The sequence below is a fragment of the Notothenia rossii genome (assembly GCF_949606895.1).
Source record: "Notothenia rossii genome assembly, chromosome: 7".
Taxonomy (NCBI): domain Eukaryota; kingdom Metazoa; phylum Chordata; class Actinopteri; order Perciformes; family Nototheniidae; genus Notothenia; species Notothenia rossii.
The window spans coordinates 16,297,089-16,324,354 of record NC_136905.1 but is presented as its reverse complement, the minus strand read 5'-3'; the positions used below and the strand labels follow the sequence as shown (position 1 = coordinate 16,324,354).

The 27,266-nt window shown below is 39.9% G+C and overlaps 1 protein-coding gene across 1 annotated transcript in view; it reads left to right on the top strand.

Annotated features, from left to right (window-relative positions):
* dgkb (diacylglycerol kinase, beta) overlaps positions 1–23,386 on the top strand; it is a 64,027-nt gene extending 40,641 nt beyond the window's left edge. Inside the window, exons 20-25 of the mRNA XM_079640995.1 lie at positions 2,607–2,671; positions 13,235–13,325; positions 14,394–14,589; positions 18,816–18,936; positions 19,170–19,230; positions 22,101–23,386. Of these exons, the coding sequence (XP_079497121.1) occupies positions 2,607–2,671; positions 13,235–13,325; positions 14,394–14,589; positions 18,816–18,936; positions 19,170–19,230; positions 22,101–22,202 (636 nt within the window). The 3' untranslated portion in view covers positions 22,203–23,386. The remainder of the gene's footprint in view (positions 1–2,606; positions 2,672–13,234; positions 13,326–14,393; positions 14,590–18,815; positions 18,937–19,169; positions 19,231–22,100) is intronic.
* Positions 23,387–27,266: the final 3,880 nt, after the last annotated feature.

Here is a 27,266-nt window from a genome sequence, read left to right as displayed (position 1 = left end):
GTCTTAACTTCATTCATAATCAAGTTGCATTTTGATTTTACATTTTTCACAATTTTAAATACTGAAGACAGCTAAATATACCCTTTGCACAAAGTTATCTATTATCTGATCGTATTTAAGACCAACTAAATCTGGGTAAATTACGACGAAAGATTTCCCTCCAAAATGTGGCTTTTGAGGCAGCAGAAATTGTCAGACACAAAACACATGCCTAAAAAACACAAAAATGCATAGTAAAAAAAGTGTCTTCTAAAAAATACATTGTAGGTTTACTTTAAACATATTATTATTGTGTAAGTTCTCACTTAAAAACTGGATAACACTCTTGCCAGACTGAGATGGTGTTAATACTCTGGTGGAGCGTCTCTGTCAGTCACACCACACTAACATATGTAACATGAACTGTTTCACTGTCACACCAAGAGCTCCAATGAGGCCCCACCCTGAGCCCCAGGTCACAGAGAGAGAGAGACTGGGGGCGGGGGGAGTCAGGAAAGGGTGAGAGGAAGGTCGAGAGTGACATGAAGAGAGAGGAGAGGAGGTGGAGGAAGGGAGAGAGAAAACAACTTGGTTGCCGTGGTGTCGGCAGCATCCTGTAGGTTAGCTGGGAGCTGTGATTACTCCCAATGTGTGTTTAATTAATTAGCCTGTGTGGAGACAGCGTGCTGTTCATCAGAGTTTCTGTCAATACCTCTCCATCCCAGGTTTAACCCCGCTGCCAACTCCTGCACACAGCTTCTTCCATCATATAAAAACATACACAAGGGACAACTCTAGAAAGTTGGTTAATGAGGAAGAAGTTGCACAGGATATAAAGGCAGTTACACTTCTGCTGTGGCTGTTTAGTTGCTTTCCATGTGAGCATCTTTAAATGCCAGCAGGATATACTGTAGTTAGTCACAGAATAATTAAAAATCATATTTGTTAAGTGTAAAAGGATGTATAATATTTTGAGCAAGGAGGGGACCTATTATGCAAAATCCACTTGTTCATGTCTTTTATACATAAACACGTGTCCCCTCTGTGGAAAGAGATTCTGAAAGTTTCATGAAAAAAGATTCTCTCTCTTTTTGTCCTGATCCATTTATATAAAAACCTGTCTGAAAATGAGCTGATCAGATGTTGACCACTTTTTGATGTCATAGCGATTTGTTTACCCCCCCCACCTTATCACCTGAATCTCCTCCTAGAGCACCATTGTGTTCTTTTTAACCAAATATCTCTCAGAGGGGCGTGGGGAGGGGCTCCTTATTTTCATCTAAAGCAGGGGTGGGGAACCCCCGGCCTCCGGGCCGTATACGGCCCGCGAAACCATTTGGTACGGCCCTCGAGGTAATTTATAAACACACGCAAAAAAGAAAACAATTCAAGAAATCTAGACCGCAAAATAATTAAACAAGCTTGTTTTTCCTGGCCGAGGTCAGGGTCCTTGAACACAACACGAGCCTAACGTGTCATCACGTGGTATATGTCTCGTCTGACAGGAGTGTAGTTCTAACGGAGAGCACCAGAACGCGGCTCCGGGCCGGGACTTCACAAATTGCAATACCCATAAGGAGCTGTACACATGCCGCAGTTTTTACGTGGCTGTGTCTTTAGTTGAAAGCCCAGAGGCGATCTGTTCATCTGTCATACTGATCATACAGTCAATAACGTTGTTGTTGTTAGCATCTGGTTAGCTAGCTATGCTAACGAATATAAGAAGCTTTTTCTCCAACCAGTGAGGTAAAGGCACATCTTTATATGATCATTATAGTTATAGAAAAATAAGAGAATAAAGTAAACAGGTATACAATACTAATATGACAGTAAAAAAAAGTTGTTATTAATAAACAAGAATACAGTTTAAAAGGGAAGTGATTTGTAAAATATCCATAAAGAAAAAAATCTGCTGTTTCATATGGGTGTTGAGAGATGTATCCATAGATCTCTTCATGTTGCTCTCAAAGTGCACCAGATTGATGCTTTTAACCTCAACATTTAAAAAAAATCTTCCTGGTGGTGCATGCCCCCAAACCCCCCTAGATGAGGTTAGATCCCCCCCCCCCCCACACACACTTAAATCATGTCCACATGGATATGAAACTAAATACATTTGCACACATCTTGTGTCCATATCTTTCTGTTTTGGTGGTCATGCCACGGTGCATGAATGCGCGGGTCATGGTCAAATATCTGGATTAAGAGGTTGCTTTTTCTTTGCACAGCATGAAAGAAACGCGAAATGAATGGGCTGTGATTTGAGTTTTTTAAGCAGACGTTGAGTTCAATAATTTGTACGGCCCTCGAAGGATGTTGTAAAAATTGAAATGGCCCTTGAGAGGAAAAAGGTTCCCCTCCCCTGATCTAAAGTAACAGACAGAGAATCAGCACTTTTGAAACAGGCCTGAAACAGAGGGGATTATGGGTAATGCTGCAATGATCTGTTTGGTATTTGGAGCCAAACACTTCAGAGACATGTTTTGTATATATCTGAGACCTATAATATATTGATGAAAAACAAAATAATAGGTGACCTTTAAGTTTGAGGAGAAGAAAATCCCCTGCAACAAACTCAACATTATTTGCAGTCGCTGAACTGAAATGTCTTTCTTTCTTTCTTTCAGGATGCCTCAATCGCACATCGTTTCCATGTTATGAGGGAGAAGCATCCAGAGAAATTCAACAGCAGGTAAGTGTGTGACTGACGGTTTATTTGAAATGTTTTTGGGTCAGTGAAGGAAATGTAATATATTATCCCAGAGGCTCCAAACTGTTCTGTCCTCATAAAACCATAAGATACTGCAATAAGAGTTAACACTAATTCAGACGGTTAATGCTATGAATAGCAGCCTGATTACATTATCAGGCCAATACAACGGCTGCATTTGTTTTCAACAATTTTCTAAACATTTCAATGGGCTTTGCAAATTCCTTTCAATGATGACTATCTCTAAGCATATTTTACATTTGGTTTAATTCATTGCGTATATATAATAGGTTTATAAAAATACTATCAACTATTACTCATGGGTAATATGGAGTATGCCAACACCTATATTACTGATCTCAGTAATTGTATACTGCACAATTATTTATTTTCATTTATTTTAAAACTGCCAAAATAGATCCGTTATCTACTGTACATGCAGTTTCTAATGAGTCCAAGCTATATTTTTCTGGCTGCACATATTTGTTATAAAACGTACAGCTGACATTTGAATTGTAGGAGCAGACTCTTTTTCATTAATGTGTACATTGAGTTAATTGAAAAATATGTGTCTCCTTCGGAATCAAAAATCTTGCAACTTTATGGCCTAGAATGACAGCACACTTGAGGAAATATTTCTTGAACCAACGACCACAATGGAAACAAGTCTCACTGTATCTAAAGAAATGAAATAGAAAATGTCAAACTCCTCCCAGTGTAAACAAACCAACAGGGTATGTGCATATCTGATCTGAAGCTCAGCATGACGAATGGACCAGCTCCATATTTAGCATTAGCGATTACCTCGAGAAGATGCGTCTACCTTTATGAGTAGAACAAATGTGGCATCTATGTTTCCATCAATATTTAAAGTCTCCCATACGTCTCCACTAGCGCCAGGGAGTAATTGCAGGCCTAATTGAATTTGCTTGGCTAGTTTGACATCATGGATCAGTCAGACTGACGACATGCAGCCTCCTAATAATCCCATTTGTACTAATTATCATTTTTTACCCTAGTACAACATTTAGCCAACCATCCCTCTGCTGCTTGTTGCTTGAACATGCAGATATGAGAGAGAAAGATTTCACAAGGAAAAGAAGGTTTATAGATGAACATATTGACTCTAATTTTGTGATAAAATAAAGAGGGGGTTGGGTAGTAATCCCCATATACGCTGGTACCAATGTTCATGTTTCAACATTGTTTGTCACACTCAACTTCCGTCACTTTCTACGTCTCCATGCAGGACACACACAGCTCTGTTGTTTTACACCATTTCAAGCCTTGGTGAAAAATGATTTAGATATTTTAAGAAAATGATTCTGTCTGTTATTTGAATTCAATGAATAATTCAGTAGGGGGAATGGGTTTAGGATCTCTCTATTACACACTATCCTTGCCGATTCAATAATGCATGATTATAGTTTTTCAAGGTAGCATAGACTTTGTTGAATTTGTCCAAAGGGCTCGTGTCCATTGGAGGTGTATTGCAACTTATCACAGAGTCATTTTCCCGCAGCCTGAAGCAGTTTCTCAGGATCTTCAGTGTCAAAAGAGGCAGCCTTTCTCTGCTACAGTATTTTATATCACTTGTATCTGAAATAAGGATGTTTCTTTTAAAAATAAATGAAAGGATTGATATTTTCGACTACTTTTTAACAAGCTTTATGCACCATAAAAACATGAATGCACTGAAAGATTTCAGTCAAATAAAATCCTAATAATCACACATTATAGACACACACACACGTAGATAGAGACTTTGACTAATATACCTTCTTGCACAAGATACTAATGAGTCGTTTTGTTTGTTTTGATCTGATTAGCTAAACCTTTTGGATAAATAATGTACTGTTCCTCAGACTGGAGTGTAATTTAACATCAGTTCAAGGTATTTAATGAAAGACTTTTGAACTGCTGTAGAGATTCACCAGACTTTCTGCATCGTAAAATGGTTTGAACATGTTGGTTGTACAGAATACTCAAAATTAGAAGATTTATTTTTGATAGTGTTCATTGTACAACAAAATGTATTTTGGAACAGCACTGTGGATAGGAAAAATAATGAATATTGGCACATTTTCATTGATTCAAATTGCTTATTTATTATGTATTTTCAAAGTTCTAGTGTCACCGTATTTATGAAACCTTGACGTGGCTATTCAATTGTTTTATTAGACAAAATTATGAGATAAACAAACATGTAAGTTGTCAGCCCAAAATTTAGTTTTTTTTATTATCTGACAGCAGTAAAGCTTTTCACTCCCCCCCCCCCCCCTGATCCCAATCTACAGTATACATCTTCTCCTTGGTTTGACCTCAAAGAAACTGCATACAAATTAACGAAGTTTAATTACCAAACAAACAACATCATGTACTGTAGCTTTTGTTAATCATGAAATGAGGGGATTTTGTTGATGAAATGCAGGGGTCATACCCTAGCTCTTCCCTTCATCTCTCTTGTTCTATCCATCTTCTGTATTTGCACCTTGGGGTGATTACCAGGGCGAAGGTGTGAAGATTTGACACTCGGCAGATAGATTCATTTACTGCCACTGCCGGACCTGGAGGTGATAATGAGGTTGAGGATTAAAAGCAGACAATCAGTCGACCCGTGACGAGGGCTGCGCCACCTCCTCCCCCTCCGACACTCCTCCACCGCCTTGTTAAAATATACTACTCCGTTTCTTCACCCCGTTTTTTTGCTGATCTCCAATGTAATTACACACTAATCTCTGATTCTAAGGGAAAGGGATGGATAGTTTTAGAAATGAGGAGAGTGAGGTGGAGCAAGAGAGAGAGAGGTTTAGAAAATTACAAACTTTGTACGGTTTCATTCTTATATACTGTATATCTTTATTCACCCGTTGATGTTCAGATTGGTATGTTTGAGTCACTGAGCAGATTCCTTTCTTTCATTTGAACCAATTCTCAGTTTTGACATACAGTACAGGACTGTCGCGCTGACTGACACGACCACAAAGCTTTACGGGACATTTAATCAACACCGGGATATCCACTTTGCACAACCTCAATAGCGTCAGACGAATGGAAACAAAAGACTGTGAAGTTGCGACACTTCTGTTCCTATAACTTCTAAAAATATATATATATTTCCCTCCATGCGTTACTCCTGAACCGTGACAATTCGGATTGTTTCCTGGTTCAAGATGTATCTTTAAGTAAAGGCAATGACTATTTTTAGTGCAACTCCCCGGGCAAATTTCAGGCTTTTGACCTTCGTTGCGTTTATCAAACTCTACCTATATAAAGGTTATACATCTTTTATGGGAATTGTTGTGGTTATGGAAACATTTACTCAAGATGAGGATTGGAATCATCCAATCTGGATAAATACCAAAGGGATCTTGGGCAGATATGAATAGACATAAGTCTGTTTCACTTCAAGAACATATTCTGATACAAAGCCAATACAAAGTGGCTTTTGAATAGAGCTCATGAGATCTGAGGGCAAACATCTGATTTAGGACGTTTTAGTTTCCGTGTGAAAGCTGGTGAGGCTTCACCTGCAATGTTTGTTTATCCTTTGGCATCGATCATGGCACCTTGATGTTCCCATAATATTTGCCCTGCATACCCAGATCTATTTTTGGTCCTGATACATCTAACACCGTCACGGCGCTCCTCCAGAGCCGCTCTGCGCCCGTGCGCCCACAGTGTCTCGCTGTGCTGTGTAACCATCCTGAGTTAACCTTTCCTGAAGGCACAGGGAAGCCCAGGCATGGAGCACTCTTTAGCATAATGAGTATGTTCATCAAAGACTGCGATGTGCTGGAAGGGCCGCCGGAATCACCAACACACGCAGCCATCAACACACCTAATGCTAATGTAGGTGTAGGCATGTAGGTGTGTGCGTGTTTCCTGCTGAGCTGGGAACAGGGCCACAGGTGATGGCGCTTTAAATTACACATGTGCACACACTCATTTACACACCGACACGCTCACACACACATGAATAGTGGACCTCGGTAGCGGCCGCCCTCGGACCTCATTTGAGGATGAAATCGTTTATGTGACCAAAGTGTCATCTATAATTAATGACCACTTGTGTGTAATTTAGAGGGATCTCACCTGTGGCCCTGTCTCCAGCTCAGTGGGCACACACACACACGCACACACACACACGCACACACACACACACACACACACACACACACACACACACACACACACACACACACACACATACATACACGCACGCACACACATATTCAATAGTAAGATTAGTCAGTGATTTTCATTTTTATTCACTACTAAATCTGATGATGTATCTACAAAACTCTTTTCATTAAGCCATATCAACAATGAACATGTTAAACAGGATTAATGTCTGGCTGTGGACCTTTGTTGCATGTCTCAGACTCACCCCATGTTTCCTGTTTAATTTAATGTCTTTCTCTCTTCTGTTACCAATCCGATAAAGGCAATTTATCTTTAAGATAAAAAGGATAGTGGTAATTGTAAAAAGTGTACCATAAGGTATGTCATTATCCACAATAGATGTTATTCTTATGGACACCGGGCTAATATTAATGGACATCATTTATTAATCGGTATCACTCGTAGCAAATGTCATTCGGATACAAAACCTTCATGTTCCTGGTAAGATTGTTGAAAAAGGCCTTTTATACTGAACATGAAGTATTTAAAAAGAAAAAAACATTAATAGCCATAGCTTTATTTTAAAGTTATTAACCCACATTCCCCATTATTCGTTTTTAAAGGATAATGTTTCCTGCTGTAATGTCCTACATTTTTTTCTCAAAAGGAACATTTGATTTCATCCCACTTTATTGCTGTTGAATGAAAATGTGGAGGGAAAGTTGAAGAATGTCAATGATTTAAGATACAGGCTTCTTTTCAGTCTCTAAATATGATTTTCATCACGTTTTCTTTCCCATTTCATTAGTACCGCCACATATAGACAGAAAAGGGTGAGAGAGAGAGAGAGAGCGATGACAACATGTAATGGAGGAACATGAATGTTCCATTAATGTACATCCATGCAACATCCATACTTCAGGTCTTTAGGGGTTAACTCCTGAAAGCTAATGAAGAAACAATAACTGAGTCAGTTGCACTCTCGTCGTGAAACAGACTTAAATCAAAGTGTCCCCCCTGCAGATGTGTTGCTGAAGGTGTCAGACATTATATAAACACAATTCTATAACGCCCCAAGCTTCGCAAACAATATGAAATCATTAATTAACAGTATTGCTTTTAGTTCATTTCAGGTGTCTTAACAGTTCCCCCACAGTATCACAAATTAGATTCTCCTTCATTTCAACTTTATTGTATTGTTATGCTCACCGTAAAGCAGCCTGATAACAGCATTTGCGTGTACAGAAATACCTTTAAAATGAAAGAGTGGGAATGTCTGTGCAATGAAGGGCAACCCAACCAAGTATTCCTGCCATTAACACATAAGTCAAATTAGACCTTTAAGCCTAAAATGATCCTTATTTGTTATATTTTAACTTCACATGCACTCCTACCAACTGTCTGCTAATGAGACAATCTAGCTCTTTTTGTGCAGTATAAGTATATAAAGCTTATCAGTTCATTTCTATGTGATTTAAACAGCTCCGTTTTTTTGTTTCTAAAGATGTTGGATGTGTAATACCCGTATCAGTAGTTTTGGTATATAAAAAGCCCCAATGAATCACTGCAGTGCAACAGAAAGAAATACATTTTTCAAACTGCTTGCCGCATCTCTGAAGGCAAGGCGATGCAACTCGGGTCATTTCTCAAACTGCCAGTCGGAGTCGGAGCGCTCTAGGCGGTGTCATGTTAAACAAAACAGTGCATTGATGCAATGCACAAAGACTTGGTTATGTCAATGCGATATTTATCACCTCTGATCAAGAAGAAATTAGTGTGAAGATAAGGTCGTAGATCATTGTGGGTTAGATTAAGTGTCAGAGGGGAAATAAATCAATGGCTGTGTGCCTGGCGTTCAGTGTGGCCGGTGGAAAGTGCATCTAAAGGTGCTGTGGCCTCGGGACAGCGGCGCTGCACTGAAGCTTATTGCCTCTGACATCCTTTAATATGGTGACCAGTGGAGCTGTGATGAACATTGTGTATTGTTTGAATTCAGCCCTTTTGAGCTACGTTTGCCTTTCTGTTTCTGATGTTTTTCTCTTGGTGTGAGATGTTTCTCTAAGGCCCTTTTGGTTTGTTGTTTTTCTTGGCCACACAGTTTGTATATGTCCTCTTCTTTCAGTTTTGTTTTATGATTTGTTTGTGCAAATAAACGACACCTCAGTAACTCTGGAAACCTGAGCCAATGTTTTCTTTTGGTGTGCCAGCTGTGACTACTACAGCTGATCTCACATTCACACCGCCAAAGTTATTATTGCAGTACACTTTGCATTGATACACTGAAGTTACAATCACACACAGGGGCCTTGTGGCTACTAGTTGAATTATAAAACCAGCTACTTACATGCGACTGAAAACAAGAATCTGACACAGATATTCCACAGGACAACGAATGAAGGGATTTCTAAAATCTCCTAGAAAGACGCAGGAGTCAGCCAACAGTTTAAGTAAATGGGCACTTTATGTTCACGTTTATTGCACCTACCATAAAATAAAGTCCTCCTAATCTACATTAAAACTATCATCTTACTCAAATGGACTCCCTATTAATCCTAGCATAAGCTTGCCACTGTTGAAGACGCTGTTCTGTCGTTCTGTCAGAGGAGTCTCGTGTTTAGCATCAGTCGGCAGATAACAAATGACAATCCGATCCGGCCAATGAGATGCTCCTAATTACCTAATGAACAGGCAGATGAGGTGATTTGTTGCCATGGTGCGCTTGTTAGGTTAAGTGGTGGAAATCGACAGGATGGTTAGATTCTGTCTTTTACTGTATCTATTCCTACAGTGTGTCTTCAGTGTCCAAGTGCATCTGGGTTTCTCTGTATTACGATGTCTCTGTTCAGGATGTTCCTGTACACATGATGTTGCTGTAAGATTTGAGGAGAATCAGTAGGTTTTTTTTAAAATAAAGTTGGTCATTATTATATGAATGTCCATGTAACGGGTGAAACATGTAGCAGATTGTAAACGATAAAGAAACATCTAAATTGATGCAGCAGAACCAGAGATATTGCATTTTCACCCATGCGGTTCTTCCTCTTGTCTGGCCGTGTGCAATGAGTTCCAGTTTGTGGGTAATGTTCACAAATGCAATATATAGTTGACTTGGAGATGTGGGTGTGTTAGCTAGCAGTACTGCTTGCAGAATGTGTACATGTGTGAGGAACATGTCTGTGTTCTCTGCTACTTTCCTCTAGTTTCTCCTTACCTCGCGTCCATACATTCATGAAGTGGTTTAGCTGTAGTTTGAATAAGTGGACGTTTTTCTTCTTTGAAGCAGTTTGAAATAACACCCTTACCTCAGCTTGCTGCAGTTAGAGAGCATCCTCTTTCCATTCACTTTTTTACCTCTCAAACTTGCTTTGGTTAACACATAGTTTCAGATATCAGAGCCTCTTGAATGTTATAACAACATACCAGAACCAGCTTTAAATCAGCAATAACAAAGAGCACACAACACATGCCCTGTAGTGTATTTGGCCTCATTCTCTCCATCAATCTCCAACAGCCACTAGTTTTGAATATGCTTTTCAGAGTAGCCACCTTCATTTGTTTGTTTGCAAAATTGCCCAGGCCTTTGTTAATGTGTTCTCTTGGGTTTGACTACTGAGCCTACAGACTGGTGATGATGAGGATGATGAAGGTGGTGATGCAGTGGGAGATGTAGGGATGTGTTGTTGTGGAAAGCCTCTCAGCGTGGCCCCGTCGCCCTCCTGCCTCTTCCCACCTCCCTCTGCTCCCATCCCTCTTCTATTGACCATGTTGCACATTATAAATCAACTGTGAGTTGGGCTACCTTGCAAGTACCCTAATGAAAGCTCATTTATAAAGTGGCTAAATGGTCCTGACAAAAGTCCTAATGAGGAAATCAATAATTCAGTGATTGTTACTCTTCTTATACTAATACGTTCCTCTTGTAGCGCTTTGATCCAAGCTAAGAGAAGGCCATTTTTTACTGTTTTCAATTCTGCGTGTCAGCATTCTGTCTGTCCTTGAATCTTTTTGATGAATAGTGTGTTGTCTGCTGTTTCTTGGAAAGATTAAAAGGCTTTTGCGATCGGCGGGACGCTGTGACGCTGCTTGAAAGCTGTGATGTTGCATTGTGATTTCTGTGATATCAACAACAGCTGTCTAGTCTTTTTCCCTCTTCGATTTCCTGTTTTAATGCCCTCCGCTTTTATATTTATCTACTTAGGTCCATGTGATATTAGACTATAACGTTTTATTTTCAAGTAGATCTTATAATTATAGGGTACACTGTTGTGAGAAAGGTCTAGCTCCAGTAATGAAGATCATCTATTTCCCTATAGGACTTTCTTTAAAACGGTGTGTCAATCGTTTATAGCTCATCTCTGCTAATGTTGCCCTCCAGGAAGCTTTAGCGGGCTTAGGCCTAATATTGGTAGCCCTAGTATTGCACGAAATGTTAAATCAGCTGCCCACAAATATTTAAAGGTCCCATGTCATGGCCATTTCCACTGATCATAATTCCATTGTTGAGGTCTACTAGAATAGATTTATATTGTGCAATTTTCCAAAATCACTTTGGTTTCTCATACAGCATCTCTGTAAACTACGTGTATTCACTGAATTTCACTCACTGCCTTTAACGGCTCGTTGTAGCTCCAGTAGCTCCAGCCCCCACCCTCCCTGTGAGCACAGTGTGCTCTGATTGGTCGGGACGTTGTGAATCGCGCTGAGCTCCGTGGAGGTGTGGTTTCCTTGTTTAGCGACAGCGAAACACGGCCAAACTCACCCTGAGCACACACAAAGTCACAGCCGAAGTAAAAACAATAAGTGTGGCTTGATATTGAGTAAGAAAAAGGTTGATAAACGCTGTGAGAATGGGTCTGCAGAGAGAATTTCGCCGCGATCCCAACGGTCTGTTATCAGCCTGCAGCCAGGGAGGAGAAATCAGCAGAGCTGCCTGCACTGAGTGAGGAAGTCCGTGGATTGGTCAATTTGGACCAATCAGCGGGAGCTTAACGTAACGGCTCCGCGGACGTAACGTAACGGCTCCACGGATTGGTCCATTTCGTTCCGGGTACGGTTGACATCATGCGTACCCGGAAGAATCAATGGACAGTGACGTATCTCCAACGAGGCGTTTTGGGGAGGTATTTTCTGTGTTAGAGTTTTACTCGCTACAGGGTGTACTTTGAGGGTTTGTGACTCTGCAGACCGTTTACATGCATAAAATCCTTCATAACACAGAAGGGGACGGGTAATAACCAGAAAAGCATGACATGGGACCTTTAAGTATTTAATTCTCCCTTTAAAGGTGGGGTAAGTAAGTTTGAGAAAACGGCTCGAGATACACTTTTTGTTATATTCCATGCTCTTAACATAAGAGCCCGATAGCAATGAATATCTTAAGTGCTTTGAAAATCCATAAAAAAACGTCATCTGTGGAAGCCGTGGTACTGTAAAAAGCACGACCAATCATTTTTGGTGGCCTGGCTAAAATAACTGGATGGCCTACCTGCCTGTCAGCCTTCCATCTGTGCACAAACGTATTCCCTGCCCTCATTGGTCATGTGCGCGTTTGTGAGTGTTGGAGGAGGGGCTCTGTAAGGAAGTGGCAGATTTTTTCCGGCTATGTATTTTCAAATTCTAGCGCACTCGAGCTGGTTTCTCCAAAATTACCTACCCCACCTTTAAGTCCACAAGATATCTATTCAATTTGAAGGCGTTGACCGAAATGTAAGATGTCTGTTTGCAGTTTTAAGTGTTATTCATGCAATTCAACATCGAATAAACTAATAAAACAAATATATGTTTATATAAAGGGTTACAACAAAAAGATCCAATCTCTAAAACGAAAAAGGTACATTTTATTTGAGTAGTCATGAGTGAATGTAATGTGCTGTAGCAGTCTGAGGACAGATGGTGACTCACCCCTGCGAGGTCATTGATCATCAGCCTTAGCAATGGGATAGTTAGCCGTAGGAAGCCCGGGGAGCAGCGCCCCAGTCCTCTGTTAATTGAAGGGGCAGTTAGATTACCCTCTCACACCCCTCGCTGGGCCCTAATGTTGGGCATGGGTACCCACTGGTCACCCCGTGTGCTCCCTCAGATGCTTCTTGAACTCGCTTAAGACTCATCCTTATGCTTCAATATGTGATTAATGACCCACATTATGCGTTCTCTGGAGATTAATGACTGTGTGGATTCGGTCTGTGGTAAACATTAAAGGTATATTTCCTGTGTAGTTTAGAAGATCCTTTTTTTCAAGCATCAAAACACCTCTACAGAATGTTCTCTTTTCATAGTCTCATAAAGGACAAGACATATGAATGAGCAGAAGAGATGCTACAGTATGACTACACGCTTCAGATTTTGATGTGGGGAAAACACTCCTCTATGTTGGCTCTTTGCTCGGTCCCTTTGCAATTCATGTTGTCTTGTTTCTTTCAGAACAAAGAATAAGCTGTGGTACTTTGAGTTTGGCACTTCGGAGACCTTTTCTGCCACATGTAAGAAGCTCCATGACTTTCTGGAGGTTGAGGTAAATCAAACCACATTTTTCACAGTATGTTGATATTATATATTTGGGGAGGTTTTGGCGCAATGGTTGGTCATCAGATCAAGAGGCGTTGGTGAACTCCAGTTCGAATCGGCCGCCACTGCGTTGTGTCCTTGGGCAAGACACTTCACCCGCATTCGCTCCTGTGGGTAATGTCCACAGTAATGACTCTTACATCTCTAATATGTGTAATGTGTAATTGTAAAGCACCTGTTAAAGCGCTTTAATAAAAAATGTAATGCATTATTATTATTATTATTATTATTATTATTATAGAAGAGAAACTATTAGCATGGGATGGATAGACTTGAACAATTATTTGATCAACTCGTTAATGGGAATCCCAACCAGTCCTACATCTATTTGATTTAATTATTTGATTTAAAAAAACATATTCACATAATGCAGATCGCTGCAAGTACCTTGGTAAGAATAATGGTGCTTGTTAACATATTCTGGTCTGACTGTGTTCCATAAATGGCACAAATGGTACTTGTTTCAAATGAAGCCAGACAAAGTGTTGATGTGTGAAGGCTATCTGTGCACCTCCCCACCCGCTTCTCACTGAACATCAGTTCAACACACAGGTAATTAGCCCTACACGACCCTGCTGTGTGTGATATTGAGTGATAATGAAGATGGTGTCTATACAATTCATCTTCCCCCTTCTCGTGCGATCCTAACAGTGCAGAGGTCTTCATTAATTAGTGCTCGATAAGTACATACACTACCATGGGAGGTGAGGATCCATACTGGTACAAAATCCACTATTTAGAGGACTCACAGCCTTTTTCAGCTTAATCAGATCAAATTGACTAGAAGAGTGGTTTTAAAGGCAGGCTCAGCTCAAACAGACAGCTCAGGTAGATATAGAAAGAGAGGCAGATGTATAGATAAGTACAGACACAGGTTAAGGCTCAGACATGTCCTTGTTCATCAGGTGATTTGTGGATGATTATTCATTTGAATATACTATACTATCACTTGACTGATAATAATATGTCTGCCTGAAATACTAAACAAATCAATTCTTATTTTCCCTTGTAAAAGTGTGATGGTGTCACTCTGGACCTTAGCAGCATCTCTTTGGAAGGCATTGCCATTCTCAACATTCCCAGTATGCACGGCGGCTCAAACCTTTGGGGTGAGAGCAAGAAGAGGAGGGGTAACCGCAAAGGAGGCAAAAAGAGCCAAGACAAGAGGACACCAGTGCTGGACCCCAAGGAACTGATGTTTGCAGTTCAAGGTAGATTTGACAACATAATAATTCATACATGTTATTTGTTTATTGCTTCCCCAATTATATAAGATAATGAAATATAAAGGAGTATATGTGGATTTGTTATACCACATTGGTCCGGTCTGAAATATCTCCCTATTGAAAAGACTAACATTGTCTGCAGACATCCAGGTTTTAAAGTGTAGGGGGCCTACACCAGACACAGTCTGTGTCCTTGCTCCTTTTAGATAGATCAAAGTCTAAACTCTCCACCAAACTTTTCTTGAGTGCATGAATATTTCACAGAGGACAAGGTTAATCATAGCTAGCAGGTTGTGTTTGCAAAGAAAGGTACAATCCTGTCACTGTTTGGAACTGTCACTTGTGTATTAATGGTCTGTGTAGGCTCCAGTGGGCAGGCTCAGTTAATAAGAGCGGACTGGGGGGGGTGTTGGGCATACCCCTGAATCCATTTATGTCCAAAGGAAGCCCGTCAATGGAACTATGAATGAACAAAGCAGAATGAGTCAGCTGCTCTGTCCTAACTGTTCAAATGGTGTGAGCAACTTGAAGCTCTCATTAGAAAAAGAAAGAAATATGAAGAATATATATTCCAATCTAATAGGTAAAGATATTATTATCAACATGCAAAAAATGTCATCTCTGCATTTAGAATTTGTGAAGTTGGGTATTTTAACATAAGGGGCTTTGCAGTTTTGCTTCCTCTTGGAGCCAGCCTCAAGGGGCCGCTTCACTGTTCTGCCCCGGCGTTAGCTTGAGGTCATTGCCAAGGTAAACAACATTTTACGTTCCGTTATTGTTAAAATCAGGAATCTCCAAATTTGAAGATTTTTTAACTCAACGATGAATTTAAGGGTTCAAGATATTTCACCTCTGGTTGACTAAAAGATTGAGATTTATTTTTTGTTTTTAATTCCCACAAAATCTGTCATTTTGGCCGAAACAAATATTTTTGTATTTCCCATCATGTTCAACTGTTGCTCGCTTAGGTGCACACTAAGTCTTTAGGTGTCTCAGTGAGGACCTCCAGACATGGCCGACAGTGATCCCTTAAGAGGCTTCACTGATCAGAACATGAAAAAAACAGGACTCTTTAATTGTTGTTATTCCATGTTTGTTTCCTTTGTAAGTGGCACTCATTTACAGAAGCAGCATCAGCTGTTCTTTAGATGAGAGAAAATGTCTTTTTATTGTTGTGTAAATACAGCAAATCACAGCAATGGCCTTGAAAGAGTGGAATAAAAGTCAGCCAAATCACAACAAACGTTCTTTAAACAATTGCTGCTGTATGCCGGGATGCTTATAGCTTTCCAAATGGAAAGATGTGACTGTGAGGTTAGGGTGCTGTGTGGCACCGACTGTGAGGGAGATAGTTGATCAATTTAAACCCAATATTGCTACAATGAACACTCCATTAATCCCTGAATAAAAATCAATCAGTGTGGTTTATAAAAAGGCCACATCTGAACCTGGAAAGGCACTTAGTGTGAGTGGGGAGTATGCATTTGTCTGCCTCTTGTCATTCTTCTCTGTTTGTGTTTGCCTTTTTATTGACGTGTGTTGTGTGTGTTTGTGTGTGCCCTTGTGGAAGGTGCCCTCAAGGTGAGCAGCCTAACTTGTCAGATCAAGAGAACGACGTATTTAGAGGTAAACACAGGAGTGCATTAGCCCAGAGGGGGCACCGCTGAGCACGATGCACGGATCAAACTGTTGGCAGGGATTATTGTGTGTGTGGTTGTGCGAGTTTGTGGGTGGAGGGTGGCTGCTGGATTAAAAAAAAGAGAAAAACCTGACCTTTCGGGAGCTGTTAAATCGTCCCGCTGGTGACGCCAGGAGACAAGCCCCTCAGGTGGAAGGGAATGGCTACAGAGTGAATTATTTAGAATGGGACTGAGGTTTAAGCAGGGTGGGGGGGGGAGGTGGGAGGTCCATGTGTGGGTGGAGGGGCTGAGGCTTGGGACTGATGCCCCATGACAAGCTCCATGAAGCTTTCTTTAGAGGATTGGCCTCCTCCTCTCGCCATTCCCGTTTAGTTTGACTCTCAGCTGATCGGCTGCTGCTCCTCACTGTCTCCCTTTTATTCCTCCGCTCTCTCACTGTTGCTCCACATGTGTCACTGTGCCGCCACCAGCCCCGACAGGTAGTTGTTTGACAATGACAAGGACGCCGTTTCTTATCCCACACTCTGATGGGAAGACGTGTCTGCCAAGATTAAAGCCGCAGGGTTGCTTGGGAATCTCCCATACTGTAAGGACTTTAATTCACATGACTGTCTCACTCTCTCTGCGTTGTTACTTTCAGTGGCTGTTTTTTTATTGCTGTCAAATATTGCCTTTTACACCTGAGTGAGGCACATAATGTTTATTGTAGGTTATACTCGGCCTCAGACTGCTTATCTTGTGTGTTTAACATTGCAACATCCTTCTTATGTAAACTGTTAGGTGACTGTATTTTCCCCCCACTTACTGCCTTTTGAAAGTAAACATGATGGCTTTTAGAAAACTTGGCTCTATTTCAGTTTTAACCTCTAATGTCAGTCAAGTAGACTGTCACTGATTGTATCATGGGTCTGAAATCATTGAGATTACATTATATTTTTTTACCCTCAAGGTTCTGATTAATATAATACATGTTGGGCAAAACGAAATGTTGTGTCAAAAAATACATTTGTTGTTGAGGTGTTTGTAGGCATATCATTCCTCCTGCTTCCTATCTGTATGCTAATCTAACTATAAGTCTTGAGACTTAAATATACAACAAGGACTAATGTAAGAGTGGCATCGATATGTTTATCTTGGAGTCATTAAGAAAGCAAAAAGACATATTTCCCAAACCTCATATGGCATTTGCAACTCTAAACAATTTGGTTGCATTAGTAATGTGTTCAAATAAAAAATAAATCAAACATCTCTTTGTTTATACCCAAAACATACAGGTAAATTATATTTGGGCTGTACAGAGTCTGCTGACCTTGTTATATTTAGCAGAAAGGCTCTACGCTCTTTCAAACAGTAAGCCCTCTTGGGAATACTGGATCTTTGTAGCCCCGGGCAACAAGGAATCCCTATCGCCATGGTGATGCTGTCCATCATACGTGTCAGTGTAGGCCTGTGTGAGCCGTTTGCATTAACGTGAGAAGTCAGAGCGGGGGGAGCAGCTTCAAAGCCCGGTGTCAGCAGGTCAACCTGCTGAGTCTGTACACACACTCTCACACTCCGACCCTGGAAAGCACTGCACTCACAGTCCGGCACCGAGATAGGGGCAGACGCATGTCCATCACCATGGTGACAGCTGGACACCACAGCTCGGCAGGGACAACAACACCTCACGACCACGTCAACATTACCCACGACACTTCTTCAGGAAACCACCGTGGCTCAGATACACATGACAGCGTTGGAGCAGCATTGGTGACACAGAGCTAACTCGCTCACACGCACCAAGCGCCTAAAAATGAGTCTTCGTTTCAATTAGTGTCTGCATGCTCCCAGCAGCGTGGCAGCAGCTCCTTAATTTGTGGAGGGACGATTCGATGGAGAGTCGGAGGCGGAGCGGGCCGCTGAAGCAGATGGGCCCTGCGTGACACTGGGCTTCCAGCAGGGGCAAAATCAATGCTCATAACTGCAAAACAGAAGAGATATTAATAATTATAATATCACAAGATTGCTTTGCATTGCCGGTGCAATTTAATTAATAGCTGTTTTGTATTAGGCTGGTTCTGGCTTCCTTTTTTTTCAATTAGTTTTGTATCTGTGGTGAAATGTTTCTGAAGTGAAGAACATCAGTTAGATTGTTTTATTTATCCTCACTTTCCTTCTCATTTTCTCCCTTCCTTCCTCTCTTTCTTTGTACATTTTTTTAATTCCACCCCTTCATTGTGTTGGTCTTGATCAGCCATATTTAGGGCAAACATGTACATAAAGGTTGTATATATACTTAATATGGAACCATTTAAGCATAGTGTGTATATACCTATCCAAAACAGTAATTCAGATCTAACGGTTATACTTGTATGGCACACTATTCATGCATGCAGTAACAAACCATGACACGATCCTTATGTCTTCATGTCATTTTCTGATCAGGTCATTTTTCTCGTTTTAGTTATTAATCAGCAGCCCTTGCAAAACTGGAGCTAAATCTCAAGTTAGCGTCCATGCTAGCAGCATATCGTGTATATTGGTCTTGATAGGGAAGTAAGTATATTTACGGTTATGTTTTCTGTGTTTCAGACTTGTCCGACCAGCTGCTGGAGGTGGTGGGGCTGGAAGGAGCCATGGAGATGGGTCAGATCTACACCGGCCTGAAGAGCGCTGGGAGACGCCTGGCACAGTGCTCCTCCGTGACCATCAGGTCAGCTTTCTACTGAACCACAACACACTGCTTTATCAGAATTTGGTATTTTGTTGATGATTTTTTGTCAGCATCTTTGCTTGATTTTGTTAGCATGATCAATATTTGGCCTGGAGGCAAAAAGCAAAACACAATCAGCAGTTTAATCATGGTAAAATAGTCCTCAGTTATCATTTCCTTCCAGTTGAAGATTGTAAGAAATCACAATTCTTACATGTTTTCTTCTCTTGCAGAACCAGTAAATCCCTCCCCATGCAGATTGATGGGGAACCTTGGATGCAGACTCCCTGCACTGTGAGTCATTAAAAGTCTCTAGCACCATTGACGACACCCGTCTTCCGTGTTGTGTGTCATCATACGTGTGATCTGTTGCACCTACGTGTATAACTAATGTAAGGGTGATCAAATAAATTAAAAAAATGTAATAATCCAATATCACAAATTACTAAATTACCCCCAGCAGGCTATAGAGTCTTCTCAGCATATGACACACTGTTTCCTTAGACTGTTGCAACAGATAAGAAATATCTCTTTAAAAAAAACGTATAAATAAGGGGGGAAAATTGACAAAACCTCACGGAGCACCCCCCCCCCCCCCCCCCCCCTCTCCCAGGGCAGACTGACGTGCAACAAGTATCCCAGGACAACCATCACAATAAAACCTGAAAATAAACTATTCATATGGCAACAATGATGATATATTTACAGTAGTACCAGTGAGCAGGGCCACAGCAACAGGGTCAGCCACGATCCATGATCCAGACACAGCAATTACATGTAGCAACCTGAACGAAGAGAAATCACAAAAACTTGCTACATAGATGAAATGTCTGGTATCTATTTGCTCTCACTTGATGGTGTCATTATTGAAAGCCTCACACATCCACGATACACCTGAATATGTGACTTCACCAGTTTGAGCTATTCTGTGTATAGCCTTATGTGTTTGAGTCGTCCCAAATCCCAGTGGGAAAACCTTTAAGATGGTAGTTTGCAATAATCACTACAGATGAACTACTAATGTGCAGAATATATGTATTTTTTCTAAATCCTCCACACAATCCTACATACAGTGTATTGGTCTCAAAAGATGTTGTGATACATACAACTTGACCTTACCTTATATTATATTACTTATAGGAGAATGCACAATAATGGACATCATTATGACGTTATGTATTTTACCTTAGTCGCTCATTTTAATCTGCAGTTCCTTGGCAGGTTGGTGTTATGAATAAACATTACAGTAGAACAAAAACATCCAACTTTTCATATTCAACTGTGCAAGAATGCACAAAATACAATACATTTAATTCAATTAATAGTTAAGTGTATTCATTTAAAGTTAATACCAAAATCAATTCATCCAGTAAGGTCTTAAAGGACTGGCTCTGGAAGTAAAGACAGATTGGTATTCAGTGTCTGCTGCTTCATTGTTTTATGTTACTCCTGCAGTCATTTCTGAGAACAAATATTTAGGGATGCAAGTCTATCTTCTCCTAATTAGCTTTCCGTCTTTTTCTCCAACATGTGCTTTGATAAGTGTTTGCCCTCTGTCCAAGTTGTTTATTTTTCAAAATCGAAACTCCTCACTTTGTGTTGATTACGGTTGTGTTTAGCTTTAATTACAACGCAACTGCAGATGAAGTGCTGCCGAGATTTACATATGGATTGCTCAGACGAAGCTGAAAACCCCAATGCATGACAAAACGAGTGCTCTTGTGTCTGCTGGCACAAAGTTGGGTTCTGAGAATCCATTATTGTGCAGCAATGATTTCCACAGCGAGTTATTCATACTGTATGTTGGAGCTGAATTTGAATCAGTCGAACTGTTAAAGGCTTATAAAAACACCACAGTTCAAATGGGATGTTATCCCACTAATTATTAACAACAACAACTATGCAAATGCGTCACAGTTCCCCTGCATGCATAACATATTTAACACGATACAACCATTTGCATTTTAAAGTGGCATATGTCATGTATCACTTTCTCTTTGATAACTAGCTCTGATATAACTACGGCAAACTGAAATGTGACTGCAGTTCAAATACAAAGATAATGTGTATTAGTTTCAGAGCCACATCGTTCTGTAGCTGGGGATAATATTTCATTGAAATTCTTAATGTAGCATCTTTAAAACGCAGCTTAGTTATCCTCCAAATGTTTTTCAGTTATTCCTTTATATATTTCTTACTGTATGAGACCAGCGTTTTCCATGAACAGGTTTTTATTTTCTAGAAACATTAACCTAAATTATGTTCCATGATCTTAGAAAGCATGAGAAAGGTGGTGATTGCTACCAAGTCAAGTACAATAGAAGACAGCGGTCCTCAGAAGTAAATGTGGTCCCTTTTTAATGCAGATAGTTGCATTTCCTCTCCCCATTACTGCGTTTAGATACTTAGTGCAACAGTATAATGCACTATGGGTTTAATATGACAACACTTGATGGTTGATGTTTGTTCTTCCAGTGATCTACAATTTATACTTTCAAAGGAAATGGCATCAGTGTTGGGGAGCAACATATTTTCAGATGTTGTACTCATACATTTAAGACCATACTTTACTAGAATCCATCTTAATGCATATTATTTGACAAGAACCCATATGGGCAGATTGTTGTGGATGCTAATTATTATTGGTTGAAACATAAGTGAAATAAAAACACATCCAAATGTAATGAATAAATGGTGATGTCCGAGAAAAAACAATGTCAGAAAACCATGAAAAGGGCCCTAAGTTTTGTTTTGTCCTACCAACACTCCGATAACCACACATCTTTAATTTACGTTATTAGACAAAAAGGGAACAAATCCTCACTTGTGTGAACCAAGTGCCGTATACACTTTATTAATTGATTCTCAAAATGTTCTCTGAATTGATTAGCACTAATATAGTCAAAAGGGGAATTTCCTGCCTGGGAGAAGGAGAGGGGCCCCTTAAAATGTCTACTTCTAAGGTGCAACTCATGATGCTCACAGTATTAAAACAGGTGGTTCAATGGGCCACAGATTCCTGAAACAAAGAGGGAAGTAAACATGCAAAGCAGGAAATGGTACGCATGCAGCATTAACTCACTAATTACCTTACATCCTTGTTTGTAATGCAGCAAGCAGCACCAAACTAAACCAGAGCTTCCTTTCTTTCTCTCCATCTTCAGATTGAGATCGTCCACAAGAACCAGGCTCCCATGTTAATTGGGGCGCCACAATGCCGAAGCTTCTTCTCCTCCGTCATCAGACGAACGCGCACTGAGAGCTAAGACTGATCGCTTCAAGACCTTTGAGTTCCACAATCAGCTGCAGAGCAGCAGCCACAAGTTGATCGTCACTCGGCCTGTTAGTGAAGGAGGGTCTTTGATGCCTGCTTGACAGCGCAGTGGAAGTAGCAAACTGTAGGTTCAGTATGTATTGCCGGTGGCTGGGGGTCACTGAGAAGCGTTTATTCGATGCAGAATGAGGTGTGTTTTAGAACTGATGCTTCAAACTACAGTGTGTAGAGTAGTTTAGCTCCAAAAATACTGAAACTATTTCGGGAAGTCACATTTTATAAAAGTATTTTTATTTTTGCTGTTGTGATCTGTGCCATGTGGAAAAAAAGCCCACAAATGAATGTGTTTTTTTGTGATAGGATGTATTTATTTATTTATTCATACTTTGCTGCTATTGATGTATTTTAACCGTTTTTGCATTTGCATTCCACTGATGCATGATGGACAGAGAAAGAGTTTGTCGTTGTGGAAGCTGACATATCTGGAGCTTGCAGCTGATCCTTAGTAAGTGTTTAGTAAGAAATAACGTTTATTTGATCAGCATTTTTTCAGCGCTTCACTCGTGAATGGCTTCAAGTAGTGAAAAGAGAGAAAGTAACTTTTTGTTTCTTTGAATGGTTCCTGCAAGTCATCCTTGTCATGTTGTGATCTGCTGTGATGCTGCTCCATCAGTGGAAAGATTAGGAATGAATATTGATCCTCATAAAAAAATGCATGACACTCTTTGTTTTATGTTGCACGAGAGATTTCCAGACAGTTTGACCAACTGCGTGAACACTTCCTGTTGCATGAGTGACCAAGATCTGTTGTGACACTTGTGGAATTTGATTGTTTTTTGAATCTACGTCTGCAGTGCTGCTCATTTTAACCATATCAAACTTCATAACGTGACATTTTTGTGAGATCCTGTGTTTCTGAGCAGGTACTCAGGAACTTTTAAATTTAGAAAGGTTAAAATGCAACAAAAAAGAGAAGTGTTTATACTGTATATTGTTACAGTGACTCTATAGTTGGATATTCACAAGAGGCAGTTTGACCTCCTCTGGTCATTGATTTGCTCCAATGTCTACGGTTGAGTGTTTACAGTCCGCTGTGCATCAAAGCGTATATTGACCAATTTAAGGTCTAAATACAAAATGACTATTGACATATATATATATATATATATATATATATATATATATATATATATATATATATATATATATATAGTAGGCTACATGCTTGATTTAAATAATCAATACTTAAAATCAATCCCATCTAATAATTACAGTTTCAGAGGCATTTTACAGCCACTGAGTATGCACATGCTGGCTACACATTAATACAAAAAAAACATTTTTGGAACATTTTCATTTGTTTCAAACCGCTGAATCCATAAGATCCTCCTTACTGTATAAAAACATGGCATTATACTGGGTGGTAAAGCTACTGATTCAACACATTTCTGCATTTAAATAGTATTTATCTCATTCATTCTCACCAAAGACACATTTTGGTGGATTTCTTACAGACCTACCAGCGTGAAACAAACCTGATAAATATTTTTGTTTTAACTGAATTGCACTCCTGCTTGTTTTGTATGATGATTTAAAGCTTGACTGTTTCAGTCTTTAAAAGTGCCATATGCCTGTGGAGACTGAGGTCTAGTAAGTCTCCTGCGTCTTTGCTTTGTACGGTGCTGAGTTTGTACAGTGAGGTTGTATTTTTGTACACAGTATTTATTTATTTTTCCGCTTACTGCTTTCACTCTTGAACTAGCACCATGTTGTTCTGAATAAAATAAAAACTCATTCTGCCTGCCAATGTTGACTGGGTAAAGTGATAATGGAAATAATAAAAAATAAAGTTATTTTGTTTGACATAATGTTCTGGTGTTCTTTGACCTTTGACCCCTGACACGTTATGGACAAACAGAGTTTTACACTTACGCCTTTTGTTCGAAAAATAAAAACTACAATGATACTGCAGCTATTGTGCATTTTACAAGTAATCATCAAGTACAAATAAATCTTGACTTTCTTCTTTATTTCTCTTCAACTTTGTTAAGCTGTATTTCACCAAGCTTACATATTGTAAGTTTGTTGTGTACCATTAGGGATTCAACACATAATTCCACCTACATCACTTAACATCTGAGAGTACTCAATGTGCTGTGTTGTTTGTATTCCAATAAATAACTGGTCTGAGGTTCATTCCAACCAATAATTACCATTTTAAAGGACTTTACCGTTAAAACAGAGGTGTTCAGCATCCTTAGGTTGAGCTTGTGATGCATGGCCAGAGGTCAAATATATATAACATTCTAAAAACAAAACAATGTTAAATAAGCTTAAACAAGATTTTTAAATGATGTTAGTTAGGCCTTAGGGGTCAGGGGATCAAACGATGGTCCCAGACTCATCAGTGTAAGGTCACTGGTTAATGGGCAGGTAGTTAAGGTATGGAAGTGGGCAGGGGCGCCGCCAGGGATTTTGGACCCCATGAAAAGATATCACTTGTTGGTTACTTAACATTTTTTTCATAATGTTCTAAAATGTTTGGGCCCCTGTCAGTCACGGGCCATTAGAATCATCCTAACTTTTCACCCCCTTAGGGCGCTCCTGGAAGTGGGTGTTAAGGGTAAAAATGGAGGAAGGGTGTTATTGAGTTATAGGGTTCAACATTGTATGGTAAGCTTGCTAGTTAGCCTTAAGTTAACACTAATTCCCATTAGGTGTTACTTTTTGCGCATGTTATTTCAAGAGCTGCTAAATTATCAGCGACTCTCACACATTAAGTGCTGCGTTCATTCTGCATTATTCAAAGGAGAGAAAGGGAGACACAGCTACTCATTAGCTAGCTAGACCCCCTACTACTACTACTTTAGCAGAATGCATAAAAGTTAGCGCTGAGCTTCAGTCTGCAATGTTCAAAACAACAGATAAAGCCAGAAATCTAGGTGTAGTCATGGACTCTGACCTGAGTTTCAACAGTCATATTAAAACAGTTACTAAATCAGCCTACTATCACCTAAAGAACATATCTAGGATTAAAAGACTAATGTCACAGCAGGATTTGGAAAAGCTTGTCCATGCTTTTATCTTCAGTAGACTGGACTACTGCAATGGTGTCTTCACAGGTCTCACTAACAAATCTATTAGAAAGCTGCAGCTGATTCAGAACGCTGCTGCTCGAGTCCTCACTAACACTAAGAAAGTGGATCACATCACTCCAGTTCTGAAGTCTTTACACTGGCTTCCTGTGTGTCAAAGAATAGATTTCAAAATACTGCTGCTGGTTTATAAAGCTTTGAATGGTTTAGGAGCAAAATACATTTCTGACCTCCTGCTAAATTATGAACCATCTAGATCCTTCAGGTCTTCAGGGACTGGTCAGCTTTCTGTCCCCAGAGTCAGAACTAAACATGGAGAAGCAGCGTTCAGTTATTATGCTCCAAATATCTGGAACAAACTCCCAGAAACCTGCAGGTCCGCTGAAACTCTGACTACTTTTAAATCCAGGCTGAAGACTTTTCTTTTTGCCGCTGCTTTTAATTGAACCATTCATATCTTAAACTGCACTGTAACTTTTATCCGTATTTTTTCTTTTAATGTTTCTTTTATAATCTTTTTAATGACTGATTTTAAATACCATTTTCTTAATGTCTTTCATTTTTTGTAAAGCACTTTGAATTGCCTTGTGTTGAAAGGTGCTTGCCTTGCCTTGCCTTGTCTTAAGACATTAGCTTTTCAACTAGCTAACAAGAGCTAATTTGTTAGCTGCAGCTACATTATCTTGTGAGTTAATCAAGACACAGTCACAGAAAAAATAGCTATATCAATTAGGACGGTAATCAAATGACCTGTGCCAATATTGTCAGTTGGATTGGACAATTGTATGTTTGTTTGTTGATAACAATTCTGGACAAATAAGTAAAAAACAAACCCCAAGATACAGATTTCATATCAAAAGAGTATTGTCAATTTTAGTTTGGACTTCCAGGCACCCACTGTATGGCCTCATTAGACTGTAGTAGCCATTTCCTCTCAACTGGACAAAATCTTTCTTTCCCATGGTCTGGAGTGGCACTTTGTTTACTGCGTGTCTCGGTGTCAGATGGGTTGACGCCTGCACTTGAACTGCGTTTCTCCGTCCTCGGGGGAGTTCAGCAGGAGTGACACAGTACTTCACTTCACATCCACTTCAACTGCCTGGTAATGGAACCGTGCGTGGATCCAAGATGGCATCAGCGTGACCACTGCTGACTTCCGATATGTCCGTCTTTCAGTCAAGGTTTTAATGCAATGGTAAAGTTCCCTTTCTGGGATTTATCCTAGATCTGTCCTGTATCAGTGAAGAGGAAATCGTTGTTGATTGTTGTACTGTAGAAACACAGTTTTACCAATGACAACAGTCCAAGCTTCCGGAAGTGTTATGTGGCTTATAGTGCCAACTCTTCCCTCCATTAGCCTATTTGCATCCAGATACAGCTAGACATGACTTGCAACATCATTGTTTTATCTTTTTTTATTTTATTAATCAATCATTTTAAACCATTACTGTAATACACATTATTCCAAAATGGCCCATACTGCATTATGAATACTTAGGTAACATTGTGAATGAGCCACATTCGAACACACACAATTGCTTTCAAGCTTGTAGCTGATTTAGCTTATGCCATTATGACTTAGTAGCCATATTATCACAACGTGATCAATACAACTGTCATATAGCCATATGCTGTTATTTTTTATTTTAAGCACTTTGCCAGACAGAATTCTTTTATAGTTTGTTTAGATTTTGGTTTCATTTTGAAACTCGAACTCAAGCCATGGAGATAATTCTACCTCGTGATCAGCATTTTATTTGGAAAGTAAATCAAACTCATCCCACTGTTTGATAACTGCACCATTGCTAATCAGGAGGCTGCAGGAAAAAGGCACGATTACAACGTTCCCCACCAAACCAGTTTTAAAGTTAGACTGCTATCGGCCATGTGTGTTTGTGTCAGTTTTTTCTCCGGTTTTTTTTTTTTAAGCTGTCCTCTGTTTTGCCCGGTGACCTGAGCTT